The sequence below is a fragment of the Anolis sagrei genome, chromosome 7 (assembly GCF_037176765.1).
Source record: "Anolis sagrei isolate rAnoSag1 chromosome 7, rAnoSag1.mat, whole genome shotgun sequence".
Taxonomy (NCBI): domain Eukaryota; kingdom Metazoa; phylum Chordata; class Lepidosauria; order Squamata; family Dactyloidae; genus Anolis; species Anolis sagrei.
In genome coordinates, this window is record NC_090027.1 from 10,452,809 (window position 1) to 10,473,479 (window position 20,671).

Genomic DNA, 20,671 nt, shown 5'->3' on the forward strand with positions numbered 1-20,671 from the left:
TTTGATTCTATGATTCTATGTTGTTGTAACCTTGGTGTTTACTTCCAGTCTGATTATAACAGGGATATTATGACTTTAAAAAGTGGAGCAGCAAAGTGGAGGGACATAGTCTATTTAGGCCATTTCTCTCCCGCCCCGCCCCCTCTGGGTAGGCCCCGCCCCCTTCTCGAGAGACCACGCCCCTCCTGAGCAAACCCCGCCTACTTAAGTCCGGCCCCGCCCTCTCCCCGGCCCCGCCCCCATGCCGTACTCTCCTTCTCCTTCCTGCCCGGGCGGAGCGTGTGCTTCCGGGCCGGGAGCCGGGCAGCAGGCTCCGTCGCAGGCCCACTCAGGCGAGGGCTCCGGGGCCAAGATGAACTACATGCCGGGGACGGCCAGCCTCATCCAGGACATCGACAGTGAGTCTGGGAGACTGAGAGACAGAGAGAGAGGATTCTCATTTTCGAAAATATATTGTTTTAGTGATAGTTTAATTCATTTAACCATTTGTTTGTATTAATTTGTATTTTGTTTATTTTATTATATTACATATTTGGTTAATATTATTTGTATTTTGTACTAGCCGTCCCCTGCCACGCGTTGCTGTGTCCTAGTGTGTAATATGTGGGTTTAGTGTAAATATATTTGTGTATCTGTGTATATATGTGTGTTTAGTGTGTGTGTGTGTGTCTATATATATTTGTGTATCTGTGTGTATATGTGTGTTTAGTGTGTGTGTGTGTGTCTATATATATTTGTGTATCTGTGTATATATGTGTGTTTAGTGTGTGTGTGTGTCTATATATATTTGTGTATCTGTGTGTATATGTGTGTTTAGTGTGTGTGTGTGTCTATATATATTTGTGTATCTGTGTGTATATGTGTGTTTAGTGTGTGTGTGTGTCTATATATATTTGTGTATCTGTGTATATATGTGTGTTTAGTGTGTGTGTGTGTCTATATATATTTGTGTATCTGTGTGTATATGTGTGTTTACGTGTATTTATTCATACTTATACACAATATACATATACAAATATAAGCACACAAATGTACACATCTACACACACATCCATATGCACACACACAGATATACCCGTGTGTGTGTGTGTGTATATGTGTATATATATATGTATATATGTGTGTGTGTGTGTGTGTGTGTATATATATATATATATATATATATATATATATATATATGGGTGTATATGTGTGTATATGTATATTTGTGTGTTAATATTTGTATATGTATATTGTGTATATGTGTGTGCTTGTCTATATGCATATTTGTTTATATATCTGTGTATGTATGTGTTTACGTGTATATATATATTTTCATACAGATACACAATATACATAAACAAATATAAACACACAAATATAGATATGCACACATATATTCACATCTACACACACATACATATGCACACACACAGATATACCCATATATATATATATGTGTGAGTGTGTGTAGATCTGTGTAGATGTGTATGCACACACACATATATACCCATATATATATGTGTGTGTGTGTGTGTGTGTGTGTATATATATATATATATATATATATATATTTGTGTGTTAATATTTGTATATGTATATTATGTATATGTGTGTGCTTGTCTATATGCATATTTGTTTATATATGTGTGTATGTATGTTTACGTGTATATATATATATATATTCATACATATACACAATATACATAAATATAAACACTCAAATATATATATATATATATATATATATATGCACACATATATACACATCTCCACACACATACATATGCACTCACACAGATATACCCATATATATATGGGGGTGTATATGTGTGTAGATGTGTATATATCTGTGCATAGATATATTTGTGTGTTTATATTTGTATGTGTATATAGTGTATATGTGTGTGCTTGTCTATATGCATATTTGTTTATATTTGTGTGTATGTATGTGTATTTACGTGTATATATTTATATATATTCATACATATACACAATTTATATATATACAAATATAAGCACACAAATATATATATGCACACATATATACACATCTACACACACATACATATGCACACACACAGATATACCCATATATATGTATATGTATATATATATGTGTGTGTAGATGTGTATATATGTGTGCATATATATATTTGTGTGCTTATATGTATATTGTGTATATGTGTGTGCTTGTCTATATGCATAATTGTTTATGTGTGTGTGTATGTGTGCATGTGTATATGTATAAGAGTACATGTGTGTTTACATTTGTATATGTATATTATGTGTATGTGTGCCCTTGTCTATGTGCATATTTGTGTTTATATATGTGTGTATTTATGTGTGCATGTCTATATATGTGTGTGTATGTAAATGTATATGTGTATATTTGTGTGTGCTTGGGTATATATATATATATATATATATATATATATATATACACACATACACACGTGTATGTATGTGTGCATAATAGTGTATGTGTATATATATTTGTATGTTTATATTTGTATATGTATATTGTGTGTATATGTGTGCTTGTCTATATGCATATTTGTGTTTATATATGTGTGTATGTGTATATTTGTGGGTGCATGTGTATATACATATATGTGTGTGTATGTAGATGTATGTGTGTATATTTGTGTGTGCTTGGATGTGTATATATATGTGTGTATGTGCATGTGTATATGTATAAGAGTGTATGTGTATATATATATATGTGTGGAAGGCAGTCCCGGTCAGGGTTGGCTTTACACGCCTTCCTCTTGGCACGTTTCTCTCTTTCGTCCTCCATTCATGCCTCTTCAAATTCTACAGCACTGCTGGTCACAGCTGACCTCCAGCTGGAGCGCTCAAGGGCCAGGGCTTCCCAGTTCTCAGTGTCTATGCCAGAGTTTTTAAGGTTGGCTTTGAGTCCACTTTTCAATCTCTTTTCCTGCCTACCAACTTTCCATTTTCCATTCTTGAGTTCGGAGTATTTATTTATATTTATCGTGTCATCCGCAACCAGAACATTGTATTACATTTCTAACAGAACAAAACAAACAAACAGATAAAAAAAAACAAAAACACAAATTTTGCACACTTGGTAGCTGATTAAATGTCCCTTGACCAGTATCTGGCCGCTTGGAGTGCCTCTGGTGTTGCTGCAAGAAGGTCCTCCATCGTGCATGTGGCAGGGCTCAGGGTGCATTGCAGCAGGTGGTCAGTGGTGTGCTCTTCTCTACACTCGCATGCCGTGGATTCCACTTTGTGGCCCCATTTCTTAAGATTGGCTCTGCATCTCATGGTGCCAGAGCGCAGTCTGTTCAGTGCCTTCCAAGTCTCCCAGTCTTCTGTGTGCCCAGGGGGGAGTCTCTCATCTGGTATCACCCATGGATTGAGGTGCTGGGTTTGAGCCTGCCACTTTTGAACTCTCGCTTGCTGAGGTGTTCCAGCGAGTGTCTCTGTAGATCTTAGAAAACTATTTCTTGATTTGAGTCGTTGACATGCTGGCTGATAGCCAAACAAGGGATGAGCTGGAGATGTCTCTGCCTTGGTCCTTTCACTATTGGCTGCTACTTCCCAGCGGATGTCAGGTGGTGCAATACCGGCTAGGCAGTGTAATTTCTCCAGTGGTGTAGGGCGCAGACATCCCGTGATAATGCGGCATGTCTCATTAAGAGCCACATCCACTGTTTTAGTGTGGTGAGATGTGTTCCACACTGGGCATGCGTACTCAGCAGCAGAGTAGCATAGCCCAAGGGCAGATGTCTTCACTGTGTCTGGTTGTGATCCCCAGGTTGTGCCAGTCAGCTTTCGTATGTTATTGTTTCTAGCACCCACTTTTTGTTTGATGTTCAGGAAGTGCTTCTTGTAGGTCAGAGAATTGTCCAGAGTGACTCCCAGGTATTTGGGTGCGCTGCAATGCTCCAGTGGGATCCAGAAGCAACCAGAGTTCGGAGTAGAGCAACTGCTTTGGGAGATGGTGGTCGGACATCCGGAAAACGTGGCTGGTCCAGCGGAGTTGATGGCGGAGGACCATCGCTTCAGTTCTGGTGGTCTTTGCTTCTTCCAGCACGTTAACATTTGTCCGCTTGTCTTTCCAAGAGATTTGCAGGATTTTCCGGAGGCAGCACTGATGGAATTGTTCCAGGTGTACTCAGCAGTTGAGTAAGACAAGGCCAGGGCTGATATTTTTGTTAATTTTGGGTCTTCACCCCATGCATTATGGTTGTATCTAATGTGAGAACTATAAAGAGTTGGACATGTTGGTGATCCCAATTTCCCTTTTTCCCTTCTTTCTTTCTTTCCCTACAGAGAAACATTTGGTTCTCCTCAGAGATGGCAGGACGCTGATTGGGTATTTGCGCAGCATCGACCAGTTTGGTAAGCCCTTAAAAGTTTACCTTACTTTTTTGGGTGGCGAACTTTGCAAAGCTATCCAAAGATGCCCAGCTATCCAAAGGAAAATGTCGTATTTACTTGAGTCTCATGGTCACCATTTTTGACAAAATTACCTTGCCAAAATTGGGGTGCGCATTAGATTTGTGTAATACATAATTGTAATGCTGAGCCAAAGCAAAAGGGCAAACTTCTCCAGGAGCACTTGGAGCTCCTCTTTAAGGGATGTCATCCTGGGATTTGTAGTTTGGTACAAACTTTGTCAGAGAAGGAACAAGACCTTGTAAAACCATAGCACTGAATCAAGGCAATTAAAGTGGATTCATTCTACAATGTAGATGTACACAAAGGTTTTCTTTTCCATTGCTGGATAACTTTTGTGTTTAAAGAAGCAATTTGTAAGCAAGCAGCAACTGTAATGCCCAAATTACACTTTTCGCCGCTGTGCATCACATTTGAGAGAAGATACTTTGATCCGCCTAGTCAAAGCCATGGTATTCCCTGTATTAACCTACGGATGTGAGAACTGGACCTTATGGAAGGCTGAGCGAAGGAAGAGAGATGCTTTTGAGCTGTGGTGTTGGAGGAAACATTAGGAAGAACTTCCTGACTGTGAGAGCCGTTCAGCAGTGGAACTCTCTGCCCCGGAGTGTGGTGGAGGCTCCTTCTTTGGAAGCTTTTAAGCAGAGGCTGGATGGCCATTTGTCAGGGGTGATTTGAATGCAATATTCCTGCTTCTTGGCAGGGGGTTGGACTGGATGGCCCATGAGGTCTCTTCCAACTCTTTGATTCTATGATTCTATGATTCTATGAAAGTTCTGGGAGTGCCTTGGACTGCGAGAAGATCCAAGCAGTCCATCCTCCAGGAAATAAAGCCCGGCTCCTCACTGGAGGGAAGGATACTAGAGACAAAGTTGAAGTACTTTGGCCACATCATGAGGAGACAGCAAAGCCTAGAGAAGACAGTTATGCTGGGGAAAGTGGAAGGTAAAAGGAAGAGGGGCCGACCAAGGGCAAGATGGATGGATGGCATCCTTGAAGTGACTGGACTGACCTTGAAGGAGCTGGGGGTGGTGACGGCCGACAGGGAGCTCTGGCGTGGGCTGGTCCATGAGGTCACGAAGAGTCGGAGACGACTGAACGAATGAACAACAACAACAACTTTTTTTGATTTTATTGTTTTGAAAATTGAGATGCGCTTAAAAGCAAAGAAGGGATTATGTTAAAAAAATGTATTTGAAAGTATCTGGAGAAAATTTCTAGAAAAATTATTGGAAAAATAAGATGGGAATTTACTTCCAAATGAAGAACTGATTTTTTGGTGGGATTTTAGGGAAAGAGATGGCTCTGGAGAAGGGGAGCACAGGGGTGAATGTAAATAAAAGAGAGGGAAATGTTTAGTATTTGTCAGCTGTTCTCAACCTGGGGGTTGCCTGGCCATTTCAGAAGGGTCACGAGGCTGCCTCCATTGGCCCCGCCCCAAGGGCGCAGGCCAGGTGAGGGCTCCTTTACCTGCCGCGCACTTTCACCATTTGGCGAGGGTGTGAGGCGGGCGAGGGGAACTCGGCGCAAGGCCTAGCTTCGCGCCAAGCCCCCTTGCCTGCCTCCCGCTTTTGCCATTCAGTGAGGGCGAGAAGCGGGCGAGGGGATCTCAGCGCAAGGTCGAACTTTACGCCAAGCCTCCTCGCCCACCTTGCGCTTTCGCCGTCGTCGGGACCCCTGAGCCGGTCGCAAGACCATCTGTTGACTATGGGGCTTCTGTGTGGTAAGTTTGGCTCAATTTTATAATTGGTGGGGTTCAGAATGCTCTTTGATTGCAGTTGAACTGTAAATCCCAGCAACTATAGCTCCCAAATGTCAAGTAGTTGTTAAAGTAGTTCTTCATTTTAATTATTGTATTGTTTTAAAGTGTTTTTTGCACTACAAATAAGATATGTGCACTGTGCATAGGAATTTATTCATTTTTTTTTTCAAATTATAATCCGGCCCTCCAACAGTTTGAGAGACTATGACCTGGCCCTCTGTTTAAAAAGTTTGTGGACCCCTGCATTAGCCAGTCCCTAAAAAACATAGCCAGTAAGTGATGGATAAAGGGAGTTGCGGTTTAACTGCATTTGAAGAAGATGCCAACAAACCACCAGTAACATGTAACTTGAGGGTACACACCTGTGTTACTCCTTCCAGCGTTGGAGATCTGCTGCTCCGCTAGGGGGTGCTAAGTGCTTAAAGAATCCGTGTTGTAGCAAAAATAAGAATATGGTATATATACATACATATGCATTTGTGTATGTGTATATCATGAGATCTGGCCCCTGTATTCATGAACAGTGACCTAGAACATTGCCTTAGAAGTAGAAAGTAGAATGCCACACTGATTATGATATGCTTTTAGTGCTAAGTGATTTGTATTTGGGGAGCAAAAGGCTTGATCAGATGCTCTCCATAAATAATAACATAGTTAGATAAGTTACATGGGGGACTAAGTGAGTAAGTATTATTTATTTATTTATTTATTTATTTACACATTTATATGCCACCCTTCTCACCCCAAAGGGGACTCAGAGCAGCTTACAAGGTACATATACATACAATATATTATATTATTAGCATAGTACAAAATCACTATTGGCGGGGACGAGAGACAGGGCCTTTTCTGTGGTGGCCCCCCCGGCTGTGGAACGCCCTTCCCATGGAGGTTAGATCAGCCCCCTCACTAATGGTGTTTCGAAGAAGATTAAAAACTTGGATGTTTGAGCGGGCATTCGGACCAACAGTGCAATGAATGTTATGATACAGGAATGGAAAAACGGACGACGAACTGGATCACGACTCTAGTTATGAGATGTATTGTGTTGTTTATTGTTATTAATATTGTATACCATGCTATTAGGGTTTTAAATTGTATATCTTTGTCTGATTTTTATCCTTGTTGTAAACCGCGTTGAGTCGCCTGTTGGGCTGAGAAACTGCGGTATACAAGTAAAGTAAAATAAATAAATAAATAAATATTACTATATTGTGCTATACCATTATATTGTAATATGATTAGTAATATTACATGTAATATAAATATATAATTATAATATCATATTATTAGCATTATGTTGCATTACATTATTATAATATAAATATTATATTTATATATAATATATTATATTACATTATATTATATTCGGTTCTTGTGGGTTTTTTCGGGCTATATGGCCATGTTCTAGAGGCATTTCTCCTGACGTTTCGCCTGCATCTATGGCAGGCTTCCTCAGAGGTCTGCTGGAGCTGGGAAAAAAGGGGTTTATATATCTGTGGACTGACCAGGGTGAGACAAAAGGCTTTTGTAAGTTGGGCTAGGTGTGAATCTTTTCAACTGACCACCTTGATTAGCATACAATGGGCTGACTGTGCCTGGAGCAAACTCTTAATGAAGGGTGCTTAGAAGTCCCTGCCTGTTTTTCTCTCTGCTGTTTTAATTTTAGAATTTTTTAATACTGGTAGCCAGATTTTGTTCATTTTTATGGTTTCTTCCTTTCTGTTGAAATTGTCCACATGTTTGTGGATTTCAATGGCTTCTCTGTGTAGTCTGACATGGTGGTTGTGAGAGTGGTCCAGCATTTTTGTGTTCTCAAATAAAATGCTGTGTCCAGGTTGGTTCATCAGGTGCTCTGCTATGGCTGATTTCTCTGGTTGAAGTCGTCTGCAGTGCCTTTCATGTTCCTTGATGCGTGTCTGGGCATTGCTGCGTTTGGTGGTCCCTATGTAGACTTGTCCACAGCTGCATGGTATACGGTAGACTCCTGCAGAGGTGAGAGGATCCCTCTTGTCCTTTGCTGAACGTAGCATTTGTTGGATTTTCTTGGTGGGTTTGTAGATTGTTTGTATGTTGTGTTTCCTCATCAGCTTCCCTATGCGGTCAGTGGTTCCCTTGATGTATGGCAGGAACACTTTTCCTCTGGGTGGATCATCTTTACTCTTGTGGCTTGTTCTTGGTCTTGCAGCTCTTCTGATGTCTGAGGTGGAATATCCATTGGCCTGTAGAGCCCAGTTGAGGTGGTTCAGTTCATCTTGGAGGAGATGGGGTTCACAGATTCTTTTTGCACGGTCTGCCAAGGCTTTAATGGTGCTTCTTTTTTGACTTGGGTCACAAAAGTCAAAAAAGAAGCACCATTAAAGCCTTGGCAGACCGTGCAAAAAGAGTTTGCTCCAGGCACAGTCAGCCCATTGTATGCTAATCAAGGTGGTCAGTTGAAAAGATTCACACCTAGCCCAACTTACAAAAGCCTTTTGTCTCACCCTGGTCAGTCCACAGATATATAAACCCCTTTTTTCCCAGCTCCAGCAGACCTCTGAGGAAGCCTGCCATAGATGCAGGCGAAACGTCAGGAGAAATGCCTCTAGAACATGGCCATATAGCCCGAAAAAACCCACAAGAACTGAGTGGTTCCGGCCATGAAAGCCTTCGACAATACATTATATTATATTATTAGAATAGCACAGGAGACAAGATGGAACTGTCCCCTGGCCCCCTCTTTCTTCACTCCGGCCCAGAGCGGCAGTTGGTGCTGAGGGGAAGGGTCCATAGGTACTGGTGTTCCTTTATTTTCTTTTTATTGCTATTTTTGTATTGTTTGCTACCTTAAGTGTAATCATTTATTATTATTATTTACTATATTTATATCTTCTCAGCCCTCGGGCGACTCAGAGCGGTTCACAATAGTAAAATTCAATGCTCAAAACATCATAAAACAGTTAAAAACAATTAAAACAATAGCATGATAAACAATCAATCAAACATCATATAACATCTCATTATCGTCTCATAATTAAAAGCAAGATCCAGTCTCATCATCCAATTGTTCCATATTCCTATATTCATTACACTGCCTATTCAAATGCCTGCTCGAACAACCAGGTCTTCACTTTCCTCTGAAATGCTAACAGGAAGGGGTCTGATCTAATTTCTCTAGGAAGGGCGTTCCACAGCCGAGGGGCCACCACTGAGAAGGCCCTTTCTCTCATCCCGGCCAGACGTACTTGTGATGCAGGCATCCTTTGTGCAAATGATGTGGTACAGAAATTCAAGCCTTGAAAAATTTACTCTTTGGAATAAAGCTTTCAGAATCCCCAGCTGGCATTCTGGAAGTTACAATTTATTTATTTATTTATTTATTTATTTGATGCATTTATTAACCGCCGCTCTCAGCCCTGGGGCGACTCGTGGCGGTGTACAACACATAAAAAACAGTTTACAGTGAGTCAACATGACAGTAACCAACATATCCCTACTACACAAACATCTAATTACACTAAAAAGATCCGCTTCGTCTTGTCGTAGAATCATAATCAGTCCCGTAGTCGTATTCCGTTCCGGTTGTCATTTCCAGTTACTGTAGCACTTAATTAAATGCCTTCTCAAAGAGCCATGTCTTCAGGCTCTTGCGGAAGGACATAAGGGAGGGCGCCTGTCTGATGTCAACAGGGAGGGTGTTCCACAGCCGGGGGGCCACCACCGAGAAGGCCCTCTCTCTCGTCCCCGCCAGACGTGCCTGTGAGGCAGGCGGGATCGAGAGAAGGGCCTCCCCAGACGATCTCAAGGTCCTCGTGGGCTCATAGGCCGAGATGCGGTCCGAAAGGTATTTTGGGCCGGAACCGTTTAGGGCTTTGTAGGATAACACCAGCACCTTAAATTGGGCCCGGTAGCAGATCGGCAGCCAGTGGAGCTGGAACAACAAGGGCGTTGTATGCTCCCTGCGTCCTGCTCCTGTTAGTAACATGGCTGCCGCGTGCTGTACTAGCTGAAGCTTCCGGGCCGTCTTCAAGGGCAGCCCCACGTAGAGAGCGTTGCAGTAGTCAAGGCGGGATGTGACCAGAGCGTGTACCACCGTGGCCAAGTCAGACTTCCCAAGTCAGACAATCCAAAAACATAACTTTTACAAGCTCTGCAGAGGTTTAGATAGTTGTGAAATCCCATAACCTTATCACTAGACTGCAGTTTGATTATTTTAACAGACTCAGTGCAATGTAGTGGTCTGAATTGTGGACTAAAAAAACAGGGTTCAGGTCCCTGTCATAGAATCCAACCTCCCTTATAAACAAATCTTGCCAAGAAAACTCTAGAATATTTTTGCTTTAGGCTTGCCATAAATTAGAAATGACTTGAAAGCATACATCAATATCAATAGCCTCCACCTCAGTGGGGAATGCCAGGCTTTTAGTACGTTGTGTCATTCTTTTCCTTGCGGCAGCAAAAGGGTTCTGGTTGCCCCATCTCTCTCAGTTTGGCCATTTACCCAGAGACTGTCTCTGATTGGATATATTGGGCGAGTGGGCTTATTTTACAAAGACCCTCCATATCAGTGTTTCTCAACCTTCCTAATGCCGCGACCCCTTAATACAGTCCCTCATGTTGTGGTGACCCCCAACCATAACATTATTTTCGTTGCTACTTCACAACTGTCATTTTGCTACTGTTATGAATCGTCATGTAAATATCTGATCTGCAGGATGTCTTTCCATTCACTGGACCAAATTTGGCACAAATACCCGATACGCCCAAATTTGAATACTGGTGGGGTTGGGGGGGATTGGTTTTATCATTGTAGTTGCTGGGATTTATAGGTCACCTACAGTCAAAGAGCATTCTGAACTCCACCAACAATGGAAATCGGCCAAAGTTGGCACACAGAACTCCCATGGCCAACAGAAAATATGGGAGGGTTTGGTGGGCCTTGACCTTGAGTTTTGGAGTTGTAGTTCACCTACATCCAGAGATCACTGTGGACTCAAACAATTATGGATCTGGACCAAACTTGGCACAAATACTCAATATGCCTAAATGTGAAGACTGGTGGAGTTTGGGGGAAATAGACCTTTGACATTTGGGAGTTGTCGCTGGGATTTATAGTTCACCTACAACCAAAGAGCATTCTGAACCCCACCGAAGATAGAATTGAGCCAAACTTCCCACACAGAACTCCCATGACCAACAGAAAATACTGGAGGGGTTTGGTGGGCATTGATCTTGAGTTTGTGAGTTGTAGTTCACCTATATCCAGAGAGCACTGTGGACTCAAACAATTATGGATCTGGACCAAACTTGGCACAAATACTCAATATGCCCAAATATGAAGATTAGTGGAGTTTGGGGAAAATAGACCTTTGACATTTGGGAGTTGTAGTTGCTGGGATTTATAGTTCCCCTACAACCAAAGAGCATTCTGAACTCCATCAACAATGGAATTGGGCCAAACTTCTTACATAGAGCTCCCATGACCAACATAAAATACTGTGCTTTCTGATGGTCTTTGGGGACCCCTTTGACACCCCCTCGTGACCCCCCTAGGGGTCCTGACCTCCAGGTTGAGAAACGCTGCTCCATATGAATGTACAGCAGAGCAACTTATTAGCAGCAGCGCAACCCAGCACCAGTAGCCCAAAGTGATAAAAATGACAAAAACCCACAGACCAATGTTATATCTTCCATAGGAGGCTTTTCTTTATTGCAAAATAATATGATTGCACTGTTTACAAAAACAAGGTTTCCATAACACAGACATACTTCCTTCTTTGAACAGCTTCCACGCTGGGCTTCTTTCTCGTGCAGATAAACTGTCAGGTTTTACAATGTATTGCAATGTAATATAGCTGAGTCATGCACTGCTAATGGGCTTCTATTGGAAATACTGAGTCATGCATTAACTGTATATAGGGAATCATTTGGGGAATGTGTTCTGGCCTAGTCCAGGTGATTGTGAATGATGCAATCCTGGGTTTGAGTTGAGTCAGTGAGTTGGGAACCAATCAGAGATTGCTATGTGTAGTTGTATAGAATTGTAAATAAGGAAGTCATGTACAGTGTATATTTCTCCTTGTGCTGTGATGTTGTTCGTCAAAGGCTATATGTAATTAAAGAACCTGTCTGCTAAGACAAGATATAACCGTGCGCTGTGGTAAGTTTGTAATATCATCTAGACTGGGGGAAAGATAATGGTAAAACTGACAATGGCCGGGCATGTGCTCAAGTGTCTGTAAAAGGTTCCAGCGTGACTGCAGGCTGTGGAAGCAGTTGACTGAAAATACTGTGCAGGAAGAAGCTACTGGAAAGTGCTGAAGTTGTGCAACTGATCATCTGCTGAATTGTGAAGTTAATCTCAACATAAACAGCTTCACTCTCAAAGAGCATCCTCTCAGACCAAACTTAGACAGGAGATTATCACAGTAGCTTTTTACACACAGGAGTCTTCAGACTGAGCTTCCTCACCAAAGCTTCTCACACTGAGGCCTTTCTCCTACTGAGGCCCTCTCACACTGAGGGCTCTCTCAGACTAACGCCTCTCATACACTGCGCCAAACTAATACTGAGGCCTTCTCATACTGAGGCCTACTAACACCAAGACTCTTCTTCCACAGACTGAGGGAACTAAGCCACAGACACACCTGCTTACATTGAACTGCAATATAAGTTTTCAAACTAATTCTTAGTGCTTGTTTTTACCTACAAAGCAGGTACCTTGGGAAGTCTGACTTGGCCGCGGTAGTCCACGCTCTGGTTACATCCCGTTTAGACTACTGCAACGCTCTCTACGTGGGGTTGCCTTTGAAGACGGCTCGGAAGCTTCAACTAGTCCAACGCTCGGCAGCCATGATTCTAACAGGAGTGGAGTGCAGGGAGCATACAACCCCCCTGCTGCGCCAACTCCACTGGCTACAGATTTGCTACCGGGCTCAATTCAAAGTGCTGGCGTTGGCCTTTAAAGCCCTAAACGGTTCCGGCCCAAGCTACCTATCCGACCGCATCTCTGCCTATGAACCCACCAGGACTTTGAGATCTTCCAGGGAGGCCCTGCTCTCGATCCCGCCTGCAACACAGGCACGGCTGGCGGGGACGAGAGATAGAGCCTTCTCAGTGGTGGCCCCGCGGCTGTGGAACGCCCTTCCCACAGACATTAGACTAGCTCCATCATTAATGGTATTCCTCAAAAAAGTGAAAACCTGGTTGTTTGAGCAGGCGTTCGAATAGTCAGTGCAATGAATGTAATGAACATAGGAATGGAACAATGGATAACAGATCTGGATCATGTTTTTAGTGATGAGACGCTAGTGAATGGCTATTGGTGTTAATTGTATACTTTCCTATAATATGTTATGATGTTAACTGTTTTTTATACCGTGTGATGGTAGCATTGAATTTTTGCTGTTCTTGTTGTTAACCGCTGTGAGTCGCTTAAGGGCTGAGAACAGCGGTATACAAATAAAGTAAATAAATAAATATGTGGCTTGCCTCCAAACTGAGAAGTCGTTTCTCCCTGCAAGAGTTTTTTTAAGAAATGAAAAGGTGTTGAAACAGTTGCTTCTCGCTTCGTTTTGTGTCCAGTTTCCCAAAAGCTTAAAGAAGGTTGCCAGGTATGTACCAACTCCACTTGCCACATCCTTACATTTCTCTGTGCCTTTCTCTCTTCCCTAATTCTTCAGCCAATTTGGTGTTGCATCAGACGGTGGAGCGCATTCATGTGGGGAAAAAGTATGGGGACATCCCGCGGGGCATCTTCGTGGTGAGGGGCGAGAACGTCGTGCTCCTTGGAGAGATTGTGAGTCAACTACTTCCCTATTCTCAAACATGTCTGTTGACTTTGTTTTGATTCATTGATAGTGTTTTTGTTGTTGTTGCATTCTTTTCTGGTGTAATAATAATAATAATAATAATAATAATAATAATTAATAATAATAATTTCCATGTCCATGTCTAGCCCCCCAAAACCTAACCATAATAATAATAATAATAATAATAATAATAATAATAATAATAATCAGTCTTAGCCAAAAGTCTCAAATGTGAGCTCGTCGCTTCTAATTCTGAATTTAGGTAATCTTGTTTCTGTTAGTATGTAAATAAAAGCGCTGCAAACAAGGTGGGTTATGCACAGTGTATGTAACCATACAAGATTGTGTACTTCTTTTAAAAATATAAAGCTTAAGGATCAATGAACATCTAGAATGAACAAAGTGCAGCTTCTCGGTTGACCAACATCTATGAGGATTGGGAGATACTGTTAGGAAAAACTACCCTAAAATATACAGCAGAGCATCCAAAAACAAACAGGATACAAAAGTTGAGCCTCAGCTCATTGGCAAGCAGCGTGTGAAGTGCCATGTAATGTGACTGTAAAGAATTTAGAGCTTAGGAGGCAAAGAGGCAGAGTCCAATATTTTAAAAAATCACAAAATAATAAGAAATAACTGGATCTGAGTCACTCTAACACTCATTATTCTACCCCATGAGCACAAATGTAGTGCTGATTCCTGGTACATTGGGAAGAAATGATTTCCAGTCCTCCATCTCAGCTCACCTGGGAAGCACTGGTGTTGAGAACCACACCAGATTAGGAATTTAAAGAATGATAATTTCCCTCTAAAAAGTCAATCAAGAAAAAAATGAGCTTCCAGAACCTTAAGAGTATTGGTTTTTAATGTATCAGCGAGACCTGCTAGCCCAGGCATGAGCCAACTTGGGTTCTCTGGGTGTTTTGGACTTAACTCCCACAATTCCTAACAGCCTGAAGCCCTTTTGTTTACAGGACAGGACCTGAGAGCTGTTAGGAATTGTGGGAGTTGGAGTCCAAAACACCCGAAGGGCCCAAGTTTTCCCAAGCCTGCGCTAGCTTCACCTTATTTCTTGGAGACACATATGTTACTCCATATGAATATTTATCTATTCTCTGAAATCTTTTGTTGTCTGGGATATCTTATAATAATGAAATCGGAAGAGAACACAAGGGCCATATGTTCCAATTCCATTCTGCCAGGCAGGAATACACAATCAAAGCATTCCCAACAGATGGCCATCCAGCCCCTGCTTAAAGGAGGAGATGTCCCCATACTCTGAGATAGCCTGTTTCACTGCTGGGTAGCTTTTATAATCTGGAAGTTCTTCCTAATGCTTAGGTGAAATCTCTCCCCCCCCCCCCCCCAAACACACAAAATTTGTATCCATTGCTCCATGTCTTATCTGTCTATTATTTTATTATTTATTTATTATTAATATATTTCTATCCCGTTCTTCTCAACCTGAAGGGGACTCAGAGCAGCTTACATAATTTGGCTCAATTTCATGCCATAATCTATATAAATAAAAATGTAATGTTCATTTGTGGGGTTAACATAACTCAAAAACCACTGGACAAATTGACACCAAATTTGGACACAATACACCACCTATCAGGCCAACGAGTGACCATCACCCATAAACACACACATAAGCACACACACACACACAAAATCCCAGCGGAGCAGACTTAAAACCCCCAAAAATACACCATATATACATATACACATACACTCATATACATATGCACATGCACACATTCACACACACACGTATATATATGCACAAACAAACGCAAATATACACATATGCACACATGCATATACATACACACATGCACACACACATATATATCCACATACATACATATATACCCACAGATATGCATATAGAGAAGCAACACATATACACAATAAGCATGTACAAATATATATACACACACATATATACACCCATATATAAAAAGGTAAAGGTAGTCTCCTGACATTAAGTCCAGTCATGTCTGACTCTGGGGTGTGGTGCTCATCTCCATTTCTAAGCCGAAGAGCCAGCGTTGTCCGTAGACACCTCCAAGGTCATGTGGCCGGCATGACTGCATGGAGCGCCCTTACCTTCCCGCCGGAGCGGTACCTATTGATCTACTCACATTTACATGTTTTCGAACTGCTAGGTTGGCAGAAGCTAGGGCTGACAGCGGAAGCTCACGCCACTCCCCGGAATCGAACCTGCGACCTTTCGATCAACAAGCTCAGCAGCTCAGCGCTTTAACCCACTGCGCCACCGGGGGCCCTTACACCCATATATATATATATATGCAAACAGACATATATACACACACATACACACACAAAACACATATACACAGACTGGGCCTCTGCCGTCACACCCAGACACTATAAAGTTAAAACTAAGATGTGCTTCTCTCTTTATCTGGGTGAACTGTGAGTGCCTTACTTAGAAGCTTAGGATTCCCAGCAACTGAGGCCACTCCAGGTTTGAACATCAAACTGAACACTTATTTCTCAAAGTCCTTGACAGACTTGGCACAGCTTGTTGCAGTTACAGACACAAACAGTCAACTTGTGAAATTATGTAGATGTTCCTTCCTTCTTTTTTCAGCTGCTGAGTTGACTTACCCAACAGTAGAAAAATCCTGGGATTCTTTACCCTAACCCTGAGCTGCTATCTTTAGAAAGAGCAGGTCTTCCCCTATCTGAGCTCAAGGTTAGTTTGGAGATGAAGTAATGGAGCCTCTCGCAATGGCAGAGAAATCCTGAGATATTCTCTGCCCCAGATCTGAGCTGCTATCTTTTAGAAAGAACAGGTCTTCCCCTATCTGAGCTCAGCACCGGTTTCAAAGGCGGGAGGGTAACCGTACTCACGATGGCCTGTGCGAGCTGCCTAGCTTGACCACCAGCACGTCTGAGGCTTTTTCTAAATTGAAGAAGGCAGGAGAGCTTCTCCAAAATGGAGATCTCATCCCCAGGAAAAAGGGCAGTCTCTAGACCAAAAAATACTTTTTCAAGCCAATAGCAGCAAAAAGGCTTTACAGGCTGGCTTCCAGCCTCTCTTAATAGTTAACTTTCAGGGTGCTGCTAAGACTGTAGCAACCCTGGGGGAAATGCAAAAGGATGCTATTTCATGCAACTAAGGGGCAAATGCAAACCAGGCTCCTGGAAGACAGAACAGGGCTACAGCAACGTGTGGCAGGGGATGGCTAGTTCACAATATACAATACAATGACCTTGCTATACAGGGCTGATGAGAGACTTTCCATTTGTGAGAATATTTTTTAGATTTGTTTCAGGATGAAATGATTGGCAACTTGATAACTCATTAAAGTGCTTTTTACTTTTGTCTAATTGTGAAATGTTGCCATCAGGAAATAATGCATGGCTTTGAAATTGAATCCATCATTTAGAAACTCCCTGTATATCAGTGCATGTGAACACAGCAAGATGTGGACCAAAGTTAGGGTTTTAGGGTCCGATTCCCAGACATTTGGGCCCACTCCAACTCCAAAATCATAACTAGGATTGTATTGTCAAAGGCTTTCATGGCCGGAATCACTGGGCTGTTGTAGGTTTTTTCAGGCTATATGGCCATGGTCTAGAGCAGTGGTTCTCAGTCTTCCTAATGCCGCAACCCCTTAATACAGGTCCTCATGTTGTGGTGACCCCCAACCACAATGTTATTTTTGTTGCTACTTCATAACTGTAATTTTGCTCCTGTTATGAATGGCAATGTAAATATCTGATATGCAGGATGTATTTTCAGTCCCTGGACCAAATTTGGTACAAATACCCGATACACCCAAAATGTGAATACTGGTGGGGTTGGGGGTGATTGATTTTGTCATTTGGTGTAATTCTGGAGTTGCTGGGATTTATAGTTCACCTAAAATCAAAGAGCCTTCTGAACTCCATCAGTGATGGAATTGAATCAAACATGACACACAGAATTCCCATGACCAAGAGAAAATATTGGGAAGGTCTGGTAGACATTGATCTTGAGTTTTTGAAGTTGTAGTTCACCTACATCCAGAAAACTCTGTGGACTCAAGCAATGATGGATCTGGACCAAACTTGGTACAAATACTCAGTATGCCCAAATGTGAACACTGGTAGAGTTTGGAGAAAATAGACTTTGCCATTTGAGAGTTGTAGTTGTTGGGCTTTATAGTTCACCCACAATGAAATAGTATTCTCAACCCCACTGACGATAAAATTGGACCAAACTTTCCACACAGAACCCCCATGACCAACGGAAAATACTATTTTTTCTGATGGTCTTTGGTAAACCCTCTGACACCCCCTCACAACCCCCAGGTTGAGAAACACTGGTCTAGAGGCATTCTCTCCTGATGTTTCGCCTGCATCTATGGCAAGCATCCTCAGAGGTAGTGAGGTCTGTTGGAACTAGGATTGCTCTGATTGAGTGGAATGAGCATTTCATTTTAGGGGATTTCCACTTTCCTATTTCAGGACCTGGAAAAGGAAAGCGACACCCCTTTGCAGCAAGTCTCGATCGAGGAGATCCTGGAAATCCAGCGGGTGGAGCAGCAAACCAAGCAGGAGTCGGAGAAGCTCAAAGTCCAAGCGCTGAAGGAGCGGGGCCTCTCCATCCCGCGGGCCGACACTCTGGATGAATACTAGGCCAATGGACAATGGACAGTTTTCCTTTGGAAGGATTTTTGTACCTTGCGGGGTAGACTGCTGCCTTATTTCCTTTTATTTTAGTTTATCTTTTTTTTTGGAGCATTGAATGCAATTGAATCATGATCTATTCTCTTTTTTTCCTCCTTCTTCCTAAAAATCACTGGTTTCCAAAGACCCTAAAAGATGCCAGTGTTCGCATGTAAGTGTTACGAGTTCTGGCTTGGGACAAAATGCTTTCGGTTGAGCCTGGGTTGTGTTCTGTTTTCGTTGTGTCATTTCAAAGGAGGGAGGAAGGGAAGGAAATTCCTCCTCCGACGATGCATCATGTGAATAAAATCTGACTCTTGCAACGGGTGTTGCTTTTGAGATTTCACTGGCGGTCTTCAGTAAACAAGTGCTTTTCTTTAAATGTTGGTTTGAGGGTGCATAGAACATGCATTTGAGAAAATGGAGTGAAAACCCTTGTCATAGAATCATAGAATCATAGAATCAAAGAGTTGGAAGAGACCTCCTGGGCCATCCAGTCCAACCCCCTGCCAAGAAGCAGGAATATTGCATTCAAATCACCCCTGACAAATGGCCATCCAGCCTCTGCTTAAAAGCTTCCAAAGAAGGACCCTCCACCACACTCCGGGGCAGAGAGTTCCACTGCTGAACGGCTCTCACAGTCAGGAAGTTCTTCCTAATGTTCAGATGGAATCTCTTCTCTTGTAGTTTGAAGCCATTGTTCCATCGCGTCCTAGTCTCCAAGGAAGCAGAAAACAAGCTTGCTCCCTCCTCCCTGTGGCTTCCTCTCACATATTTATACATGGCTATCATATCTCCTCTCAGCCTTTTCTTCAGGCTAAACATGCCCAGTTCCCTAAGCCGCTCCTCATAGGGCTTGTTCTCCAGACCCTTGATCATTTTAGTCGCCCTCCTCTGGACACATTCCAGCTTGTCAATATCTCTCTTGAATTGTGGTGCCCAGAATTGGACACAATATTTCAGATGTGGTCTAACCAAAGCAGAATAGAGGGGTAGCATTACTTCCTTAGATCTAGACACTATGCTCCCATTGATGCAGGCCAAAATCCCATTGGCTTTTTTTGCCGCCACATCACATTGTTGGCTCATGTTTAACTTGTTGTCCACGAGGACTCCAAGATCTTTTTCACACGTACTGCTCTCGAGCCAGGCATTGTCCCCCATTCTGTATCTTTGCATTTCATTTTTTCTGCCAAAGTGGAGTATCTTGCATTTGTCACTGTTGAACTTCATTTTGTTAGTTTTAGCCCATCTCTCTAATCTGTCAAGATCGTTTTGAATTCTGTTCCTGTCCTCTGGACTATTGGCTATCCCTCCAATTTGGTGTCGTCTGCAAACTTGATGATCATGCCTTCTAGCCCTTCATCTAAGTCATTAATAAAGATCCTCAACAGGACCGGGCCCAGGACGGAACCCTGCGGCACTCCACTTGTCAGTTCTTTCCAAGATGAAGAGGAAGCATTAGTGAGCACTCTCTGTGTTCGTCCACTTAACCAATTACAGATCCACCTCACCGTAGTTTTGCCTTGTCTCCAAGAAGAGGCGAGTCTCTCCAAACAAGGGGACGAAACGGTACATTTTGAGGTCCACGACAATCTAGATAAATAAAAAGGTTATGTTCGTTTGTGGGATTAACAGAACTCAAAAAACACTGGATGAATTGACACCAAATTTGGACACAAGACACCTAACAACTCAATGTCCTTCACTCAAAAAATTGATTTTTGTTATTTGGGAGTTGTAGTTGCTGGGATTTATAGTTCACTTACAATCAAAGAGCATTCTGAACCCCACCAACGATGGAATTGAACCAAACTTGGCACACAGTTCTTCCATGACCAACAAAAAAAACTGGAAGGGTTTGGTGGGCAGTGTCCCTTGGTTTTGGATTTGTAGTTCATCTACATCCAGAGATCACTGTTGACTCAAACAATGATGGATCTGGACCAAACTCTATACAAATACTCAATATGCCCAAATGTGAACACTGGTGGAGATAGGAGAAAATAGAATCTTGACATTC

The 20,671-nt window shown here is 42.3% G+C and overlaps 1 protein-coding gene across 1 annotated transcript; it reads left to right on the forward strand.

The window, feature by feature from the left end:
- Positions 1-244: 244 nt before the first annotated feature.
- Positions 245-18,971, forward strand: LSM1 (LSM1 homolog, mRNA degradation associated). Its single transcript, XM_067470681.1, has 4 exons — positions 245-398; positions 4,285-4,353; positions 13,834-13,949; positions 18,448-18,971. The coding sequence occupies exons 1-4, from the start codon at positions 353-355 to the stop codon at positions 18,616-18,618; spliced, it is 402 nt and encodes a 133-aa protein (XP_067326782.1). The 5' UTR covers positions 245-352; the 3' UTR covers positions 18,619-18,971.
- The last annotated feature ends 1,700 nt before the right edge of the window (positions 18,972-20,671 follow it).

Bases quoted from the DNA above. Each gene is read 5' to 3' on its own strand.
- LSM1 (XM_067470681.1), top strand. From the start codon at position 353: ATGAACTACATGCCGGGGACGGCCAGCCTCATCCAGGACATCGACA. The intron at 4,354-13,833 runs GTAAGCCCTTAA...CTAATTCTTCAG, and splicing joins GCGCAGCATCGACCAGTTTG to CCAATTTGGTGTTGCATCAG. The intron at 13,950-18,447 runs GTGAGTCAACTA...TTCCTATTTCAG, and splicing joins TCGTGCTCCTTGGAGAGATT to GACCTGGAAAAGGAAAGCGA.